Genomic DNA, 20,689 nt, shown 5'->3' on the forward strand with positions numbered 1-20,689 from the left:
ATTGGTGAAGTGAAATGATCTCTCAGTATATATATATACACCTGTTCTGAAAGGCCCCAGAGTCTGCAACACCACTAAGCAAGGGGCACCACCAAGCAAGCGGCACCACCAAGCAAGCGGCACCACCAAGCAAGCGGCACCATGAAGACCAAGGAGCTCTCCAAACAGGTCAGGGACAAAGTTGTTGAGAAGTACAGATCAGGGTTGGTTATAAACAAATATCTGAAACTTTGAACATCCCACAGAGCACCATTAAATCCATTATTAAAAAATGGAAAGAATATGGCACCACAACAAACCTGCCAAGAGAAGGCCCGCAACTAAAACTCACGGACCAGGCAAGGACGGCATAAATCAGAGAGGCAACAAAGAGACCAAAGATAACCCTGAAGGAGCTGCAAAGCTCCACAGCGGAGATTGGAGTATCTGTCCATAGGACCACTTTAAGCCATACACTCCACAGAGCTGTTCTTTATGGAAGAGTGGCCAGAAAAAAGCCATTGCTTAAAGAAAAAAATAAGCAAATACGTTTGGTAGTCCCCTGTATTCCCCTGTATGCACGCTCAAGTTTTAAGTTTTTTGTCTTATTTCTTGTTTGTTTCACAATAAAAAATATTTTGCATCTTCATGTTGTGTAAATCAAATGATACAAACCCCCCCAAAAATCAATTTTAATTCCAGGTTGTACGGCAACAAAATAGGAAAAATGCCAAAGGGGGGTGAATACTTTCGCAAACCACTGTATAGGGAATAGGGTACCATTTGGGACACACCCATAGTGTGCAGAGCAGGAGCAGGACAGTGATAATCTACACAAAACAATCCCTAGATGGAGCCTCTAATTGTCCCCTCGCTGTGACCCCTGGTTCACCTTCCAAAGTCACAGGTCTCTAGGCTGTCATGAATCTTGCTCATAAAAAGCACAGGCCCTCTCACTGCAACTATTTCTGCTATTAGTCTCTGTCCCCTGACTGCCCTGCCAACTGCTATAAAACTATTGTTGTGTAGAATCTAATAAAATAGAATAGATACTTTATTGTCCATTTGGTTAGAATGGAAATGTGTCTTTCACCTTTTCCCCACAGGTGTGTATGAGCTGTAAGAGAGGACCAGAAAATACTGTAGTGTACCTGTGAAATGGTCTCTATAAAATACTGTTGTGTATACCTGTGAAATGGTCTCTATAAAATACTGTTGTGTATACCTGTGAAATGGTCTCTATAAAATACTGTTGTGTATACCTGTGAAATGGTCTCTATAAAATACTGTTGTGTATACCTGTGAAATGGTCTCTATAAAATACTGTTGTGTATACCTGTGAAATGGTCTCTATAAAATACTGTTGTGTATACCTGTGAAATGGTCTCTATAAAATACTGTTGTGTATACCTGTGAAATGGTCTCTATAAAATACTGTTGTGTATACCTGTGAAATGGTCTCTATAAAATACTGTTGTGTATACCTGTGAAATGGTCTCTATAAAATACTGTTGTGTATACCTGTGAAATGGTCTCTATAAAATACTGTTGTGTATACCTGTGAAATGGTCTCTATAAAATACTGTTGTGTATACCTGTGAAATGGTCTCTATAAAATACTGTTGTGTATACCTGTGAAATGGTCTCTATAAAATACTGTTGTGTATACCTGTGAAATGGTCTCTATAAAATACTGTTGTGTATACCTGTGAAATGGTCTCTATAAAATACTGTTGTGTATACCTGTGAAATGGTCTCTATAAAATACTGTTGTGTATACCTGTGAAATGGTCTCTATAAAATACTGTTGTGTATACCTGTGAAATGGTCTCTATAAAATACTGTTGTGTATACCTGTAAAATGGTCTCTATAAAATACTGTTGTGTATACCTGTGAAATGGTCTCTATAAAATACTGTTGTGTATACCTGTGAAATGGTCTCTATAAAATACTGTTGTGTATACCTGTGAAATGGTCTCTATAAAATACTGTTGTGTATACCTGTGAAATGGTCTCTATAAAATACTGTTGTGTATACCTGTGAAATGGTCTCTATAAAATACTGTTGTGTATACCTGTGAAATGGTCTCTATAAAATACTGTTGTGTATACCTGTGAAATGGTCTCTATAAAATACTGTTGTGTATACCTGTGAAATGGTCTCTATAAAATACTGTTGTGTATACCTGTGAAATGGTCTCTATAAAATACTGTTGTGTATACCTGTGAAATGGTCTCTATAAAATACTGTAGTGTATACCTGTGAAATGGTCTGTATAAAATACTGTTGTGTATACCTGTGAAATGGTCTCTATAAAATACTGTTGTGTATACCTGTGAAATGGTCTCTATAAAATACTGTTGTGTATACCTGTGAAATGGTCTCTATAAAATACTGTTGTGTATACCTGTGAAATGGTCTCTATAAAATACTGTTGTGTATACCTGTGAAATGGTCTCTATAAAATACTGTTGTGTATACCTGTGAAATGGTCTCTATAAAATACTGTTGTGTATACCTGTGAAATGGTCTCTATAAAATACTGTTGTGTATACCTGTGAAATAGTCTCTATAAAATACTGTTGTGTATACCTGTGAAATGGTCTCTATAAAATACTGTTGTGTATACCTGTGAAATGGTCTCTATAAAATATGGGCGCGTTCAAGGTATGCTAGTAGAGTTGAATGACACATTAATGAAACTTAGGCAGTCACAACAAAACAATATAACGTCGGACAGCTTCTTTAAATTCATCATTCATTTGGAACTTCTTTTTTATAAGATGTCTTTACTAAATCTTAACAGAGTTACCTGAACGAGTTTGTCCAGTCACAATTAGCCCCCCTGCAGCCTGATCTGACAGAGATACACAGCGTGTATTGATCAACTGCTGTTAAATCCAATTACAGTGAGAGTCATTCATTATACCCTCCAATGGGACCCAATCTAAAGTTTCTAGTTACTCCTAATCAGATTCAGCCCTGTCTACTGGGGTTACTGTCTACTGTGTTGACATAAAGGCTAAACAAATTTTGGGAAATCATATTAGTGGATGAATCATTTGATTACAATACAGTACATATGCTAATCTAACATGCATCAAAAGCAAGGTATGATACTGTTTTTTTGATTGCTTGGTTGTAGTTACCGGTTTTCAATTGAATTGAACATTTGGACTAGAGGACCAACGGTACGGTATTAAATAATTGGATGTGAGGTTATTCAGACAGCTGGAATGAAAAGATCCTCCACTCATTTGATTTTTTTGATTCACCACTTTTTCCCCCAAGACAAGCCACATCTATCTGGAAGATTCCATGAGGCATGAACACCACACAGGCATGAACACCACACAGCCAGAAGATATTCTTAGAATCCCAAGTCATCTTTCCGTGGGAAGGGGGTGAACTTGGACCAAATGAAAAATGTAACATCACATCCCTTTTCTAAGAATAGTTTCAAACCTGCTTCTCTCTTTCATGACATAAACGAGACGCCTGAGAATAATTTGGCAATGTAAACAACTGCCTTTAAACGAATCGTTCGATGGCTAAATATTGGATAGTTTGTATAACGTGCTACAGAGACGGGGGGAATTACTCCCTCAATTATGCAAAAGGACATTCTCTGTTGGCTGCTGCAGCAGAGCCCAAACAGAACAGACAGACATGCAACCTTTGTTTGTCCTCTGGGTGCTCTGAGCCCTGATCCCCAGCTTGGCTTGTCTCCCCTTCACCCCCCCCCCCCCCCTACCCCACCTTCCACCACCCCATCCAGATGAACGTTATATAATTGGAGAAGCTAACTCCCATCCCAAAAAAAATTTAATCTGCATCTGCAGTGATGGGACAAACATGAAAGCAGAGGAATTGAAACTGGAGAGATATTGCTGACTGAGTGTTGCATTCATATTCACTGTATACCCACTGCTTAATAGTCTCTGTAATTGGCTCTGTAAAAACATGATATATCTAAATGGATGGAGTGGGTCTGAGTATGCATTTACAGCGGTCTGTCACAGTTGGTTTAAGAAATGCTCTCTTTTCATGTTTAAGCTTGGTACAATGTTTATCCCTAAGTCTAACCTTGCCCTTTGGTTCTGTTGGTTGAATATCCACTTCCAATAGAGAAAAGGTACTGCAGATAACACACACACACAAAGTCTTTATTTTCCCTACGTACCTCCAAAGTAAGAGCCGTCAGTCAGCTTCATCTCTTTGTTAAGCTTGGTGATGACACTGGCCACACCATGTTGGATGAAGTACATCTTCTTGCCCACGGTGCCCTCCCTGATTATGTAATCGTTGGGCTGGAACACCTCGAACTTCAGCTTGCTCAACATGCCCGTAACGAAGTTGGGGTCTGCGTTGGCGAACAGCGGCATGGTAGCCACCAGCTTCCGACAGTTGAAGTTCACAATTTCCTGGAAAAAAATATAGAAAAAATAGTTTTAGATACATTGTTCATAATACATATTGCGAAAACTATAATAAAGGTGTTTGACAAAGGTGTCCCTTTCTCTAATGGATATGAGATAGGCAAATTATTTTCCTATCTTGACCCTCTGCTAGTCCTTCTTGATTACATACAGTATAGCTGCTGTCAGGCTCAAACATCAGGGCGAATTAGAGTGGTGATAGTGGACAGCCTTGACGAGTTCTCCAATTACTTTTTGTTAATGTAATTTAGTATAATATTCTAATGGGACAAATCCAAGTTCAACAGGCAATCTCAATATTCATCCTGTCTCTGCATTGGAATTGATGTAATATCTACAAAAGCACTTTTCATCACTCTTTGGGGGAACTTTTGGTGCTATTGTCTTTGATGATGATGATCATGGCCTTAGTCTCTTCAGACACAACAGGATATTGTTTGCTGTATGGTGTCATTCAGGGTTGGTTTAAGAATGGCTCTCTTCCAATGTTTTAGTTTGGTGCTTGTTTAAAGTATAAGGAAAATGGTACTCTTGAAAATGTGCGGAAACTTGTCTCTGATGATGATGATCTTGCCCTCAACAGAGGGCAATCATCTCTCTGGTTATCTCAGATAACAGCAGGAGATTGTTTCCTAAATGGGGGGTCTGTTAGTGTTTACTGAGCAGTGCCTACCTGCCTCCCCTCCTCTCCTCCATGCAGACAGACTGACAGACAGAGCTTGGCCTTCACTGCTCCACTAACCACTTACTCACTTCCTGTGAGAGATGAGGACTCTCCAATGGGAGCATCTGAGCCGAGGAGACATCAGCCAATCCTCCTGTCTGGCTGGGTTTTGTGCTGTCAGCTCAGTACTGAGACAACAGTAGCAGTGGGCCAGCCAAAGCCATGGGTTCTGACCTCAATCATGCACAACGATTAATGAATTAGATACCCAGTATTCAGCCCGGCCCGGCTTGGCCAGGATGGAGCCCCACCAGGGAAACAATCTTCAGACTTTATCTATTTAAAGCAGCAAACTTGTCACATGGCAGCGGTGCCTGGAAGTATAAATAACTGCCTAGCTGCATTGAAATGACGTCCGACCAGCTGCAGAAATTGCCGAGATGAAGCTTTAACTGTTTTCTCACCATAGGGTGAACGTCATCATCATCACCCACCCACACTCTTCCTTCCACTCTCTTCCCTGATTTAGTGCCTTTAGAAAGTATTTATACCCTTGACTTATTCCAGATTTTGTTGTGTTACAGCCTGAATTCAAAATGGCTTAAATTGTAAGTTTTTTTTTTACCCATCTACACACAATACCCCATAATGACGAACTGAAAACATGTTTTTAGAAATGTTTGCAAATTTATTGAAAATGAAATACAGAAATATGTCATTGACATAAGTTTTCACACCCCTGAGTCAATACCTTGTAGAAGCACCTTTGGCAGCGAGTCTTTCTGGGCAAGTCTCTAAGAGCTTTCCACACCTGGATTGTGCAACATTTGCCCATAATTATTTTTAAAATTCTTCAAGCTCTGTCAAATTGGTTGTTGATCATTGCTAGACAACCATTTTCAGGTATTGCCATAGATTTTTAAGTAGATTTAGGTCAAAACTGTGACTTGGCCACTCCGGAACATTCACTTTCTTCTTGGTAAGCAACACCAGTGTAGATTTGGCCTTGTGTTTTAGGTGAATGTCCTGGTGAAATGTGAATTAATCTCCCAGTGTCTGGTTGAAAGCAGACTGAACCAGATTTTCCTCTAGGATTTTGCCTGTGTGTAGCTCCATTCCATAGATGTTTTATCCTGAAACACTCCCCAGTCCTTAATGATTACAAGCATACCCATAACAGTATGCTTGAAAATATGTATTGGATTTGCCCCAAATATAACACTTTTTATTCAGGACAAAAAGTGAATTGCTTTGCCAAAAAATATATATATACTTTAGTGCCTTGTTGCAAACAGAATGCATGTTATGGAAATGTTTTATTCGGTACAGGTTTACTTCTTTTAGGGTAGTATTGTGGAGTAACTAGAATGTTGTTGATCCTCCGTTTTCTCCTATCACAGCCAATAAACTCTGTAACTGTTTTAAAGTCACCATTGGCCTTATGCTGAAATCCCTGCGCAGTTTCCTTCCTTTCCGGCAACTGAGTTAGGAAGGACGCCTGTATCTTTATAGTGACTGGGTGTATTTATACACCATCCAAAGTGTAATTAATAACTTCACCATGCTCAAAGGGATATTCAATGTCTGCTTTTTATATATTTGTATAACCCATCTACCAATAGGTGCCCTTCTTTGCGAGGCATTGGAAAACTTCCCTGGTCTTTGTGGTTGAATCTGTGTTTGAAATTCACTGCTCGACTGAGGGACTGAGGGGTACAGAGATGAGGTAATCATTCAAAAATCATGTTAAACACTATTATTGCACACACAGTGATTCTATGCAACTTATTGTGTGACTTGTTAAGCAAATGTTTACTCCTGAACTTATTTAGGCTTGCCATAACAAATGGGTTGAATACTTATTGACTCAAGACATTCAGCTTTTCATTTATAATGAATTTGTAAAAATAAAAAATATAACATAATTCCACTGACATTATGGGGTATTGTGTGTAGGCCAGTGACACAAAATCTAAATTTCATCCATTTTAAATTCAGGCTGTAAAACAACAAAATGTGGAAAAGGTCAAGGGGTGTGAATACTTTCTGAAGGCACTGTATGTCTGGTTGTCTCTGTTGTGCTGTGTGATGCCAGCTGTGATATACTGAACTGAGCTGAACCTAGCTGAGCTGAGCTGAGGTGAACCTAGCTGAGCTGAGCTGAGATGAACCTAGCTGAGCTGAGCTGAGGTGAACCTAGTTGAGCTGAGCTGAGATGAACCTAGCTGAGCTGAGCTGAGATGAACCTAGCTGAGCTGAGCTGAGATGAACCTAGCTGAGCTGAGCTGAGATGAACCTAGCTGAGCTGAGCTGAGATGAACCTAGCTGAGCTGAGCTGAGATGAACCTAGCTGAGCTGAGATGAGATTAACCTAGCTGAGCTGAGATTAATTTAGCTGAGCTGAGATTAATTTAGCTGAGCTGAGATTAACTTAGCTGAGCTGAGATGAATTTAGCTGAGCTAAGCTGAGATTAATTTAGCTGAGCTGAGATTAATTTAGCTGAGCTGAGCTGAGATGAACCTAGCTGAGCTGAGATGAGATGAACCTAGCTGAGCTGAGATGAACCTAGCTGAGCTGAGATGAACCTAGCTGAACTGAGATGAACCTAGCTGAACTGAGCTATGCTTTGTTCTGCCGGGATGGGGTGAAATATGCGTTCCTGTCCAGTTCAGTGCTCTGTGGATCTGTCTTGTTCTCGGTATTGTGGGCAAGACTGGGTTATCTGGGCTTTGCTTTACCGTGCTGTATAGACCTTTGCTTGTGCTCTGCTGTGTCAATGCTGCCATGTGCTCTACTGTTTTGTATAAACCCATGTTGTCGACAACCTATGTTGTCTACTGTTCTGTATAGATCTATGGTTTCCTGTGCTGTAGAGCCGTTCTCCCCTCAGCAGCCTCCACTGGTGTAGATCTACCTTTTCCTGTGCTGGGCCAGGCAATACTGTGCTCCAATATGTCTCATTCTGGTTGGTGACTTAATGGGGTTACATGAGAGGCATGGGCAATTAAACCCCTCCTCTTCTCTTCTCTTCTCCCTCTCTCCCCTCCCCTCCCTCCTCTATCCCTCATTTCCACCTCTCTCCTCCTCTCCAATCCACCATCTCTGCATCATTAGGCTACATGAGAGCCCTTATCTGCTCATACAGAGAGGTCAGCCAACCATGAAGTAGGTGGAGGGTTGACACAAAGAACAAAGACAGCCTTAAATTGGTCACTGAATTTAAGAAACTTAAACTTGTCTTGCCTTCTTTTTTTTTTTTTTACTGTGACTGTATCTGATGTGTCATCAAATTCCCTGTAGGGCCTTATAGTGCACTTCTAAAGTGATGCGCTACATAGTGAATAGGATGCCACTTCAGAGGCAGGCTCTGTATTTTCAAAGCACTGGGAACTCATCGCGTGTCTGTCTATTTGTTGGGTTGATGTGTTAATGGGTCTAAACACTAATCAGATGAAATTGTCATCTCACTTCCTGATCTCTCTTGTTTCACACCTGTGTATTGCGTGCTTGAGCAACTGACTGTCTTGACGCCAATTAAATTAATTTATCTGTTTAGCTTGTGTTCCACCAGCTGTAGTGAATCAATTTGTGCAGTGTGTTTATTACATTTGTAATAAAGCACATGAGATATGTTTTACAGACACCCTTCTCAATAATCATCCATTGATGATAAATTCACCCAGTCAATGGACCAGTATGATATTTAAAGTATAAATATTGGTATATCATAAATGCATAAGCAAATTAATTAGCGATAAAACAACTCAGCATTAGAGATGCTTGGAGATTATATTTAAGAAAGGTCGCCTTTCTTTGACGGTGAATGAATCCCTGTGACAAACGGCCATTTACAAAGCCTTGATGGTGTCCCAAATGGGTAGCCTATTCCCCATACAGTGCACTACTTTTGACCAGGGCCCATATGGCTTCTGGTCATAAGCAGTGCACTATATAGGGAATAGGGTGCCATTTGTGACACACGACAGAATAGAAAAGACAACACAAGGCATCATCCTCACCTCTTTGAGCGGGTCGTTGAGCTCACTCAGGATATTGTCCTCATCAAAGATCTTGCCCTGATAGCGATGTTCATAGTAATCATGAATCTTCTGCCGCATGTCTGCAGGTAGCTTGTGGAACGACATGTACTGCTCCACTTGTTTGTACTGTAAAGATGGAGAGAAGAGATAATGTCAATAAACCAAATTAACAGAAAATAGAAAAATATCCGACAACAAAGGCTTTCACATTTGACTTCATAGCACCGAAGACAATTGGTTGGTAAAATAACATTTGAAGGAAGGTATTAGCAAACATTACAGTCAATATGGTTGGTTGTAATAGGAACCAAGGACATTCACAACACACACACACACAGACACACACAGACACACACAGACACACACAGACACACACAGACACACACAGACACACACAGACACACACAGACACAGTGGGCTGACAGATAGTATCCAGGGTCATCGCGTATGGAAGTAGCAGGTGGTCGAAGGAGGAACAAGTACAGCCTGAGGCCCCTCAGAGCGAGGCTGCTGCCGTTCTGATCAGCTCACACAGTGAAGAATCGCTCTCATCTCTCTCAATGTAGGCTACCCATGACCTCACTTAAACAAGAGAGAATTAATACACCCATATCAGTGACTGAATAGGTCTCAGAGAGGCCACATTATCATCTGCAATCATAGTCAGTTCAATATGACACATTACACAGAGGAGGAAAATAAAGCAATCAAATGCATGTACTCAAGACATGCCATGCATAATTCTGTACGGAGTGTCTTGACTGTGGTTGTCATTATGTCTCAGAGGAGTGGTTGTCGTAAGGCAGAGGTCTTCTGGGGCCTCTGTCACAACATTGGTCTGGAGTCCGTCTCTCTACAGGGTGATGTGCCCTAATGGAATAATTAATCTGTCACAGCATCAAATCAAATCAAATGTTATTTGTCACATGCGCCGAATACAACAGGCGTAGTAGACCTTACAGTGAAATGCTTACTTACAAGCCCTTAACCAACAATGCAGTTTTAAGAAAAAATAAGTGTTAAGAAAGTATTTACTGACTGGAGTCAGTCTCTGCAGTAAGCGATGTCTCACAGGGCAGATTAATAATAGTGCTATTTTATTTTCATTGTGTTGTCGCCTGTCTGTTTTTCCTTTATTCTTCCTGCTTGTTTTCATTTTATTTCCTTCATGTTTTTCTTTTACTGTTTTAGTGTGTTGGAGATTTTAAACGCACTTTAAATAACGATTCATTTCATTTGAGATGTCCTCTGTCTCAACATCTGATCTGGAGTCAGTCTCTCTCATCAGGGTGCTGTCTGTGGTCTCCAGTGGAGTCATTAATCTGTCTCAACATCTGATCTGGAGTCAGTCTCTCTCATCAGGGTGCTGTCTGTGGTCTCCAGTGGAGTCATTCTGATGTCATCAATGACATGATCGGCTGTAATGCGCCCAGAGGAGGGATACTGACTGTGCATCAGAATGAGGAAATGAGGTGGAAAAGAACAGCTGAGTCACTCTTCACACCAACCCCCATGTAATCCTCTCTGCTGTCCCGTCGAGAAGGCTAGGACTGCATCCCAAATGCCACCCTATTCCCTATATGGTTTACTACTTTTAACCAGGGCCCACAGGGAGGCTCTGGTCAAAATTAGTGCACTATATAGGGAATAGGGTGGCATTTGGGACACAGCCCTAGACCAGGGAGGAGAAACCTGCTCTCCTGCGGATAAACTGTAATGCTACACTTTAGCTTTCATAATATATGCATGGATTGACACATACTAGACAGGATTCTTTCCGTTTTCAAATTTTCTCCATTAGTCCAATGTCATGGAAAGCGTAGCCTGAGAAAGTAAATGGCCTAATCAAAGCATCGGTGATGTAATTGCACACGGCTGTCAAAGTCAAGGTACCACGGGCTTGTAGGTATTGACTCCCTGCCAAATTAACATCACACACAGGCATGACGGAACTCTATTAGGCCAATGGAGATGGGGGCATTGTCTACAGGGAGTTAGAGAGAGTGCAGACCGACAGAGAGAGAGGGATCCTTCAGCAGCTCAGCTATTTTAATCAGACGATAGCTGCTCTGCTCTGGCTTAGTCAAACAGGTACATGTACGTGCACGTGCGCACACACACACACACACACACACACAAACACAAACACAAACACAAACACAAACACAAACACACACACAACCTCAGGTAAGGGTGTCAGCATGAGGTGTGAACAAAAACTAACGGTAGCCTCAGGAAGCAGCATCCCACAGTAACATCACGATCCCAATTTTTTTTATCTTTGTTAAAAGGAAAAAACCCACGTCCCGTCACATGGTTGTTTCACATTGATTCTCCACAGCCGCAGCGAGGTGATAAGGGACCAGGTTTTGTTTAAGGTGAATCCATTTATTCTAGGCACACAGTCCAAGGGTATCTGACATGTTTAAATTTAGAACGGGACTCTCTGTCACTGTGACTGAGATATGTTGAGGTGTGGTTTGGTCACGTCTGGTTAGAGAAGCTATGTATCCATCTGACTCATGCCGTAAGCATTTATGAATAATCTATCTTGCTTACAAATGTGTTATGACATCCTTATGTAGGTAGCCTTAAAATAATGTGTTACTGTTATTTTGTTTATGTGGCCTCTGTGCATGTTTACTGTGAATAATTTCAAATCTGCAATGCATCGTGACGAGTCACATTCCCAACAAAAGGAATGAATGTGCTTTGTGCTTGCTGCTGAAGAAAAGACGGTATGTCCTCTTGCCTTTGCTCATTAAATGCAAGGTACAGAATGTCTGTGAGGACAGAGGAGGAAGCTTAATCCATCCCTGGTTCTTAAGGAACATTAAGGAACGTTAATACGTTTTTGTGCTCCTGTGGACACACAATGTTCTCTGAGGTAAATAGGTAAATATACCCTTTTCACAGCCGTGTTCTCAGCCCTTCTAGAAACCATCATTTCAGCAGAGGACTATATGGCTGTTGCAAACTCAATGATCCTAGAAGTATCTTAAGAGACAATAAAAAACTGGAGAAATTGATTCAGAGTCAATAGTTGTAATGTTAATAATATTTATAAAGTCGCATTTAATTCTCTATACATATTTACAGGCATTGTCCTCATTAAAATGATATTTACTGCATGGTGCAATGTATCCTAATAAAAAAAACATTAGGTTAGCTATATTACGTTATAGAGAATCAGTTATGGACAATACAATTACTCATTATATCCTTCTGGACAGAGACGGAACATTCCATTACAGACAACACAGCATTTCATAAGAGGTTAGATGCAGTATTAGATTGTACATCTATCTATGGATACATGGGTATTATCACATCTGGGATGTTCTAGTGTAGTCAAGTCTGGTTTTTATATATATATGGTTTCAATATGCATCTGACTATGTAACGTGTTATGAAACGACTGTATTCCTGTATATATATATTATGTTCATTCTGCTGTCAGGGCCAGGGCCATGTAGGGTTTCCCAGCAACAGGGCATTTCAGTGCAGCCCCCCCCCCCCCCCACACACACTTCATCCCCAGCAGGCGGAGGTGAAAATCGACCAGAGGGTGAAACCTTCCGTAACCATTCCTCCTGCTGTTCCTCCTTCTCTGCACAGTGATGCAGCAAATCCACACAGGGGTATCATACTACCATGCTGTCAGAAGCAGCATCATCGGTTCATACTGGCCCATAGATGGGCTGTGCATCCCTCCATTCCCATGGCGGCTCACATTGGACGACCACAATGGAAACAAGTCTTTTAGCATATGTATCTGTTGCCAGGAGATAATGGTCAAATCAAATCAAATCATAATATCATGCTGTTTGGTGCGTGTAAGGCGGCAGGAAGCCCGGAGGTTAGAGAGGCGGAGCCGGCCCAGAAGGTGTCTGGTTCATGTCCTGGGCAGGGCTATTCTATTTGATCAGATGGCCCATGAATCTCTGTGCCCTCCTACACTGGTACCCTGTTGACCCCATCGCCCAGACCCAGACCAAACTGTGCTGCTCTGATAGATTATTTCACATTGTCCTTTCCAGCACAGTTACAGTAGCTATGGTGGATGCGTAATCAGGAGAGATCGTAACTGCTTGGTTTGGCTGGGCTCAGTTCGGCTCAGTAGTGTGAAAAATCCCCTGAGACAGTGGCTCTGTGATCTCTGATCTGAGCAGGGCTGTGGCTATGAGACCGACCGGTGTGGTCGGCTGATTCAACTGATTTTATACAGCTAGCTACTGATCGTCGTTGTGTGATCTTCACATGGTTAGATGTGTTCTATGTACAATGGAAGTGATAAATATATTCTATGAGTTCTGTGTTCTATATGAACATTCTCTAAGGTAGGCCTGTATCGCAAGAATCAAGTTTTGTTTATTCTTTTTTTATGAGCGTTTATGTATTTTGGGTCTTGTCTCCTTTACTCCTTCTGTACCCTGTTCCCCTTCCCACTCAGACACCAAGCCCCTACGCCTGCCACTAAGCCACTCCTCCTTCTGTACCCTGTTCCCCTTCCCACTCAGACACCAAGCCCCTCCGCCTGCCACTAAGCCACTCCTCCTTCTGTACCCTGTTCCCCTTCCCACTCAGACACCAAGCCCCTCCGCCTGCCACCAAGCCACTCCTCCTTCTGTACCCTGTTCCCCTTCCCACTCAGACACCAAGCCCCTCTGCCTGCCACTAAGCCACTCCTCCTTCTGTACCCTGTTCCCCTTCCCACTCAGACACCAAGCCCCTCTGCCTGCCACTAAGCCACTCCTCCTTCTGTACCCTGTTCCCCTTCCCACTCAGACACCAAGCCCCTCTGCCTGCCACTAAGCCACTCCTCCTTCTGTACCCTGTTCCCCTTCCCACTCAGACACCAAGCCCCTCCGCCTGCCACTAAGCCACTCCTCCTTCTGTACCCTGTTCCCCTTCCCACAGACACCAAGCCCCTCCGCCTGCCACTAAGCCACTCCTCCTTCTGTGCGGTGTGCACTGTGGACATTCCCACTCAGACACCAAGCCCCTCCGCCTGCCACTAAGCCACTCCTCCTTCTGTGCGGTGTGCACTGTGGACATTCCCACTCAGACACCAAGCCCCTTCCCCTGGCACTAAGCCACTCCTCCTTCTGAGCTGTATGCACTTTGCATTTTCCCACTCCACAGACACCAAGCTCCTCCCACTGCCACCAAGCCACTCCTCCTTCTGTGTTGTGTGAACCTTCCCACTCCACAGACACCAAGCCCCTCCCCCTGTCAATCACAACAACAAAGACTAAAGATAACTTCTTCCTCTCTGACAACAAGCAGTTTCAACTCGCTATTTTGCATTTGAGGTTTGGTCCAACAGAATCGGTTGATTCCCCTTCAAACGATACCAATTTTATATCTCAATTGCCAACATTTAGAACAGAGCAGACCCTACTAAAACGGGAGAATCAATGAATATCATTGTGGGAAATGTCGTTTCGGTCGTGCGAGGCATTGCGGCTAGCAGCATTTTATCCACATATTGTCATGTGCTAGCTGTCTAGTCTGTGTTTTATAAATGTACAATGAGCATGAAAAGACACATTTCTATCAGGAATTGGCATCTCATTGTCATTCTGAGAAATAAGCATCTTCTTATCCAGGTAGGCCACCTGATTTCAACATCTAAACAAAGTGAACAGCCTATGTTGTTCAAACAGTTGGAGACGGACATGAGGGTGTGTTCATAACAGTTCAACTGTTCTACCTCGTTAGCAAGCAAATAGATCCAAGTTGGCTAGACTTGAAATATACAGATTAACTGGCTACTCACTAGCACTAGCACTCAATGTTTATGAGACCTGTGTTCATTTTCTATACTGCCTGCTACAGGAAGTTGGCCATTATTAGTGGATGTGCATGGTGGGTCTGGTTACATTTGTAACAAGAAGGGCATGTTCATAGAAACACTTGAAAGCAGATCAGTGATTATTGACATTTAATCCTAGTAAAAATTCCCTGTCTTAGGTCAGTTAGGATCACCACTTTATTTTAAGAATGTGAAATGTCAGAATAATAGTAGAGAGAATTATTTATTTTAACTTTTATTTCTTTCATCACATTCCCAGTGGGTCATAAGTTTACATACACTCAATTAGTATTTGGTAGCATTGCCTTTAAAATGTTTAACTTGGGTCAAACGTTTCGGTTAGCCTTCCACAAGCTTCCCACAATAAGTTGGGTGAATTTTGGCCCATTCCCCCTGACAGAGCTGGTGTAACTGAGTCAGGTTTGTAGGCTTCCTTGCTCGCACACGCTTTTTCAGTTCTGCACACAGATGTTCTATAGGATTGAGGTCAGGGCTTTGTGATGGCCACTCCAATACCTTGACTTTGTTGTCCTTAAGCCATTTTGCCACAACTTTGGAAGTGTGCTTGGGGTTATTGTCCATTTGGAAGACCCATTTGTGACCAAGCTTTAACTTCCTGACTGATGTCTTGAGATGTTGCTTCAATATATCCACATAATTTTCCTTCCTCATGATGCCATCTATTTTGTGAAGTGCACCAGTCCCTCCTGCAGCAAAGCACCCTCACAGCATGATGCTGCCACCCCCGTGCTTCACGCTTGGGATGGTGTTCTTCGGCTTGCAAGCACCCCCTTTTTCCTCTAAACATAACGATGGTCATTATGGCCAAACAGTTCTATTTTTGTTTCATCAGACCAGAGGATATTTCTCCAAAAAGTAAGATCTTTGTCCCCATGTGCAGTTGCAAACCGTAGTCTGGCTTTTTTATGGCGGTTTTGGAGCAGTGGCTTCTTCCTTGCTGAGCGGCCTTTCGTGTTATGTCGATATAGGACTCGTTTTACTGTGGATATAGATACTTTTTTACCTGTTTCCTCCAGCATCTTCACAAGGTCCTTTGCTGTTGTTCTGGGATTGATTTGCACTTTTCGCACCAAAGTACGTTCATCTCTAGGAGACAGAACGCGTCTCCTTCCTGAGCGGTATGACGGCTGCGTGGACCCATGGTGTTTATACTTGCGTACTATTGTTTGTACAGATGAACGTGGTACCTTCAGTCATTTGGAAATTGCTCCCAAGGATGAACCAATTGAAATACATCCACAGGTACACCTCCAATTGACTCAAATGATGTCAATTAGCCTATCAGAAGCTTCTAAAGCCATTACATAATTTTATGGAATTTTCCAAGCTGTTTAAAGGCACAGTGAATTTAGTGTATGTAAAGTTCTGACCCACTGGAATTGTGATACAGTGCATTATAAGTGAAATAATCTGTCTTTAAACAATTGTTGGAAAAATTACTTGTGTCATGCACAAAGTAGATGTCCTAACCGACTTGCCAAAAATATAGTTCGTTTACAAGAAATTTGTGGAGTGGTTGAAAAACAAGTTTTAATGACTCCAACCTCAGTGTATGTAAACTTCCGACTTCAACTGTATCTACTGATGCTACAATTACCAATCTACCCAAGGTTTAGCGCTAGAACAGATTATTATGGTTTGCTAGGTCACTCACAGGTGAGCCTACTAACAAACCTATCCAAGGGTCAGAGCTGGCACAGATTATTATGGCTAAAGTCATAGATCGCCAACTAATCTATCTAAGGGTCAGATTCAGGACAGATAAATATGGGTACAGTGATTATATACTGAACAAAAATATAAGTATTGGTCCCATGTTTCATGAGCTTAAATAATAGATCCCAGAAATGTTCTATATGCACAAAAAGCTTATTTCTCTCAAATGTTGTGCACATATTTGTTTACATCCCTGTTAGTGAGCATTTCTCCTTTGCCAAGATAATCCATTCACCTGACAGGTGTGGCATATCAAGAAGCTGATTAAATAGCATGATCATTACACAAGTGCACCTTGTGCTGGGGACACTAAAAGGCCACTCTAAAATGTGCAGTTTTGTCACACAACACAATGCCACAGATGCAATTGGCATGCTGATTGTAGGAATGTCCACCAGAGCTGTTGCCAGATAATTGAATGTTTAATGTCTCTACCATAAGCTGCCTCCAACGTTGTTTTACAGAATTTGGCAGTACGTCCAACCGGCCTCACAACTGCAGGCCACGTGTATGGCGTTGTGTGTGGGCGAGCGGTTTGCTGATGTCAACGTTATGAACAGAGTGCGCATGGTGGCGGTGGGGTTAAGGTATGGGCAGGCATAAGCTACGGACAATGAGCACAATTGCATTTTATTGATGGCAATTTGAATGCCATTCATGCCATTTATTCGCCGCCATCACCTGATGTTTCAGCATGATAATACACGGCCCTATGTCGCAAGGATCTGTACACAATTCCTGGAAGCTGAAAATGTCCCAGTTTTCCATGGCCTGCATATTCACCAGACATGTCACCCATTGAGCATGTTTGGAATGCTCTGGATCGACGTGTACGACAGTGTGTTCCAGTTCCCGACAATATCCACCAACTTCACACAGCCATTGAAGAGGAGTGGGACAACATTCCACAGGCCACAATCAACAGCCTAATCAACTCTATGCGAAGGAGATGTGTCGCGCTGCATGAAGCAAATGGTAGTCAAACCAGATACTGACTGGTTTTCTGATCCACAGCCCTACCTTTTTTTAAGGTATCTGTGACCAACAGATGCGTATCTGTATTCCCAGTTGTGAAATCCATAGATAGGGCCTAATTAATTTATTTCAATTGACTGATTTCCTTATATGAACTGTAACTCAGCAAAAATTTTGAAAATGTTGCATTTTGAGTTTTTTTTTTTTTGCCCTAGCACTACACGGCTGATTCAAATAACCAGCTCATCATCAAGCTTTTATTATTTGAATCCTCTGTGTAGTGCTAGGGCAAAAACCAAAACGTGCACCAAGGGGGGGCCCCAGCACCGAGTTTGGGAAACCCTGATCTAGATTACAGAACCTCCCCTCAATGTGTTCCCTAAAAGCACCCAAACAGAGATGGGCTGCGTCCCAAATGGCACCCTGTTCCCAACATAGTGCACTACTTTTGACCAGAGGAATAGGGTACCATTTGGGACACAGACATAGTGCTACTGTAGTTCTGTCTGGGAACCTCTTCACCCCAGGGTGTTTGGGATCCATGACGGCTTTCAGAAAATCCTCTTTCAGAGCCAGTGAGCTGGGGGGGATATTGTAATCTGTGAATCTGTGAGTGCTTTACACAACCCCTAAAACACAGGCCTAGATAGCAGAGGCCTAATCTACCTGGGAGAAATAAGCATAATCCGTTTAAATAAAATATATAAACACTTTGAAAATAATACACCACTTACCTTATGACGAAAACGAGAATATCACAATATGGTCAACCAAAACAGGTGTACCAAAATATTAGTAGACTGATAATTAAAACAAAAGCATAATAAAAACCATGACATTATTTAATTCAATTAAATAATGTCATGGTTTTTATTATGCTTTTGTTTTAATTAATTGTATTACATTAATTGTATTACATTAGATAACGGTCTGAGCTACGTACCTTCTCTTGGTACTGCCTGCGGGAGGAGTCCAGTGATTGGATGAGAGCGGTGGCGTGACCCACGAACATGGCGTAGCAGGTGGCGCCTACGATCATGCTGAGCATGGTGATCCACAGGTCGGACATGCTGACGGGCGCCCGGGCACCATACCCAATACACAGCATGTGGCTCATAGCCTTGAAGAGAGCGTACGAGTACTGCTTACCCCACGAGTCATTCTGCAGGGGAGAGAAGGGAGGAAGGGGGAGACGGGGGGGAGACAGGGGGGGGGGGGAGGGAGACAGAAGGTGGGCGGGGGGAGTTACCGCAGGCTTGTGGAAGATTTCCAGTGCAGAGAGAGAGAGGAGGATCTTTCTTTTTTGATGCATCACTGAACCTCCAGAGAACATCCTGCCAACATGCTGGGCACGTCACACTCACAGAGTACCTAAACCACCCCCCCTCCCTCTCCTTCCATTCTCCCTCTCTTCCTCTCCCCTCATTGGCCACGGCTTGTAAAACAATGTCTGGAAGTGGTGCTGATCAACATCTATTACTTTGGAAGGGTTGATTTATGGTTTGTCTTCGGCCAATAGGGATCCTTCACTTCATAGTGGTGGATGGGCCCGTGGATGATGGAAGCAGAGAGTCGAGGGGAAATGACTGACCTGGATTCTGCTTCCTGCCTCCTCTCCCTGTATCCCAAATGGCACCCTATTCCCTACATAGTGCACTACTTTTGACCAGGGCCCATATAAGGAATAGGGTGCCTTTGGGACGCAGCCCTTCTCATGAACCGATTATTACAAGCGCTTTAATGGGAGTGCAGAGCAGAGAGGTGCTGTCAGGGCCAAGGCACCACGATCTAGCCCAGATACATGATCCCCTGCTGGAGCAAGGCCCAGGCTAGCATACACATCTGGCACATTGGTCTGAATAGATAGGAGAAGCTAATAGACAGGATCAGCTGATACATTCATAGAAAAAAAAAGGCGCTATCTAGAACCTAAAAAGGTTATTGGGCTGTCCCCATAGGAGAACCCTTTGAAGAACCCTTTTTGGTTCCAGGTAGAACACTTTTGGGTTCCATGTAGAACCCTTTCCAGAGAGGATTTCACATGGAACCAAAAAGGGTTCTACTTGGAACCAAAAATAGTTATAATATGCCATTTTAGCAGACGCTTTTATCCAAAGCGACATACAGTCATGCGTGCATACATTTTTGTGTATGGGTGGCCCCAGGGATCGAACCCACTACCTTGGCGTTACAAGCGCCGTGCTCTACCAGTTGAGCTACAGAGGACCACAGCTCTACCAGATGAGCTACAGAGGACCACAGCTCTACCAGTTGAGCTACAGAGGACCACAGCTCTACCAGCTGAGCTACAGAGGACCACAGCTATACCAGCTGAGCTACAGAGGACCACAGCTCTACCAGCTGAGCTACAGAGGACCACAGCTCTACCAGCTGAGCTACAGAGGACCACAGCTCTACCAGCTGAGCTACAGAGGACCACAGCTCTACCAGATGAGCTACAGAGGACCACAGCTCTACCAGATGAGCTACAGTTCTCCTATGGGGACGGCCCAAGAACCCTTTTGGAACCCTTTTCTCTAAGAGTGTAGATAGGATAAGCTGATAGAAAGGATTTTGCTACACCCGCAATAACATCTGCTAAATATGTTTATGTGACCAATTAAATTTGATTTGATTTGATAGGATAAGATGATATGTAGGATAAGCTGATAGATAGGATAAGCTGATATATAGGATAAGCTGATAGATAGGATAAGATGATATATAGGATAAGCTGATATATAGGATAAGCTGATATATAGGATAAGCAGATATATAGGATAAGCTGATAGATAGGATAAGATGATATATAGGATAAGCTGATATATAGGATAAGCTGATATATAGGATAAGGTTATACTGTATCTGTTAAGTATCTTTTTAATAATATATTTTCTATCATTCTGAAGGGAATATAATTTCCTTTTGAGAAGTCCATATGTAATACTAGTCTAAGGATTTATATATAGCCTTCTGAGTATTTTCTTGTATGAGAAATCCATCTCATTCTAACCATGGCTTACCTTTTGGACCC

At 42.4% G+C, this 20,689-nt stretch overlaps 1 protein-coding gene across 1 annotated transcript in view; it reads right to left on the reverse strand.

The window, feature by feature from the left end:
• The window catches only part of hcn1 (hyperpolarization activated cyclic nucleotide-gated potassium channel 1), a gene marked incomplete at both ends in the record, with an annotated part of 129,275 nt that overhangs the window by 26,271 nt on the left and 82,315 nt on the right, over window positions 1-20,689 (reverse strand). Inside the window, 3 exons of the mRNA XM_084169929.1 lie at window positions 4,165-4,405; window positions 9,105-9,251; window positions 18,599-18,817. Of these exons, the coding sequence (XP_084026055.1) occupies window positions 4,165-4,405; window positions 9,105-9,251; window positions 18,599-18,817 (607 nt within the window). The remainder of the gene's footprint in view (window positions 1-4,164; window positions 4,406-9,104; window positions 9,252-18,598; window positions 18,818-20,689) is intronic.

This window comes from Coregonus lavaretus (assembly GCF_964263955.1).
Source record: "Coregonus lavaretus genome assembly, chromosome: 10".
NCBI lineage: Eukaryota > Metazoa > Chordata > Actinopteri > Salmoniformes > Salmonidae > Coregonus > Coregonus lavaretus.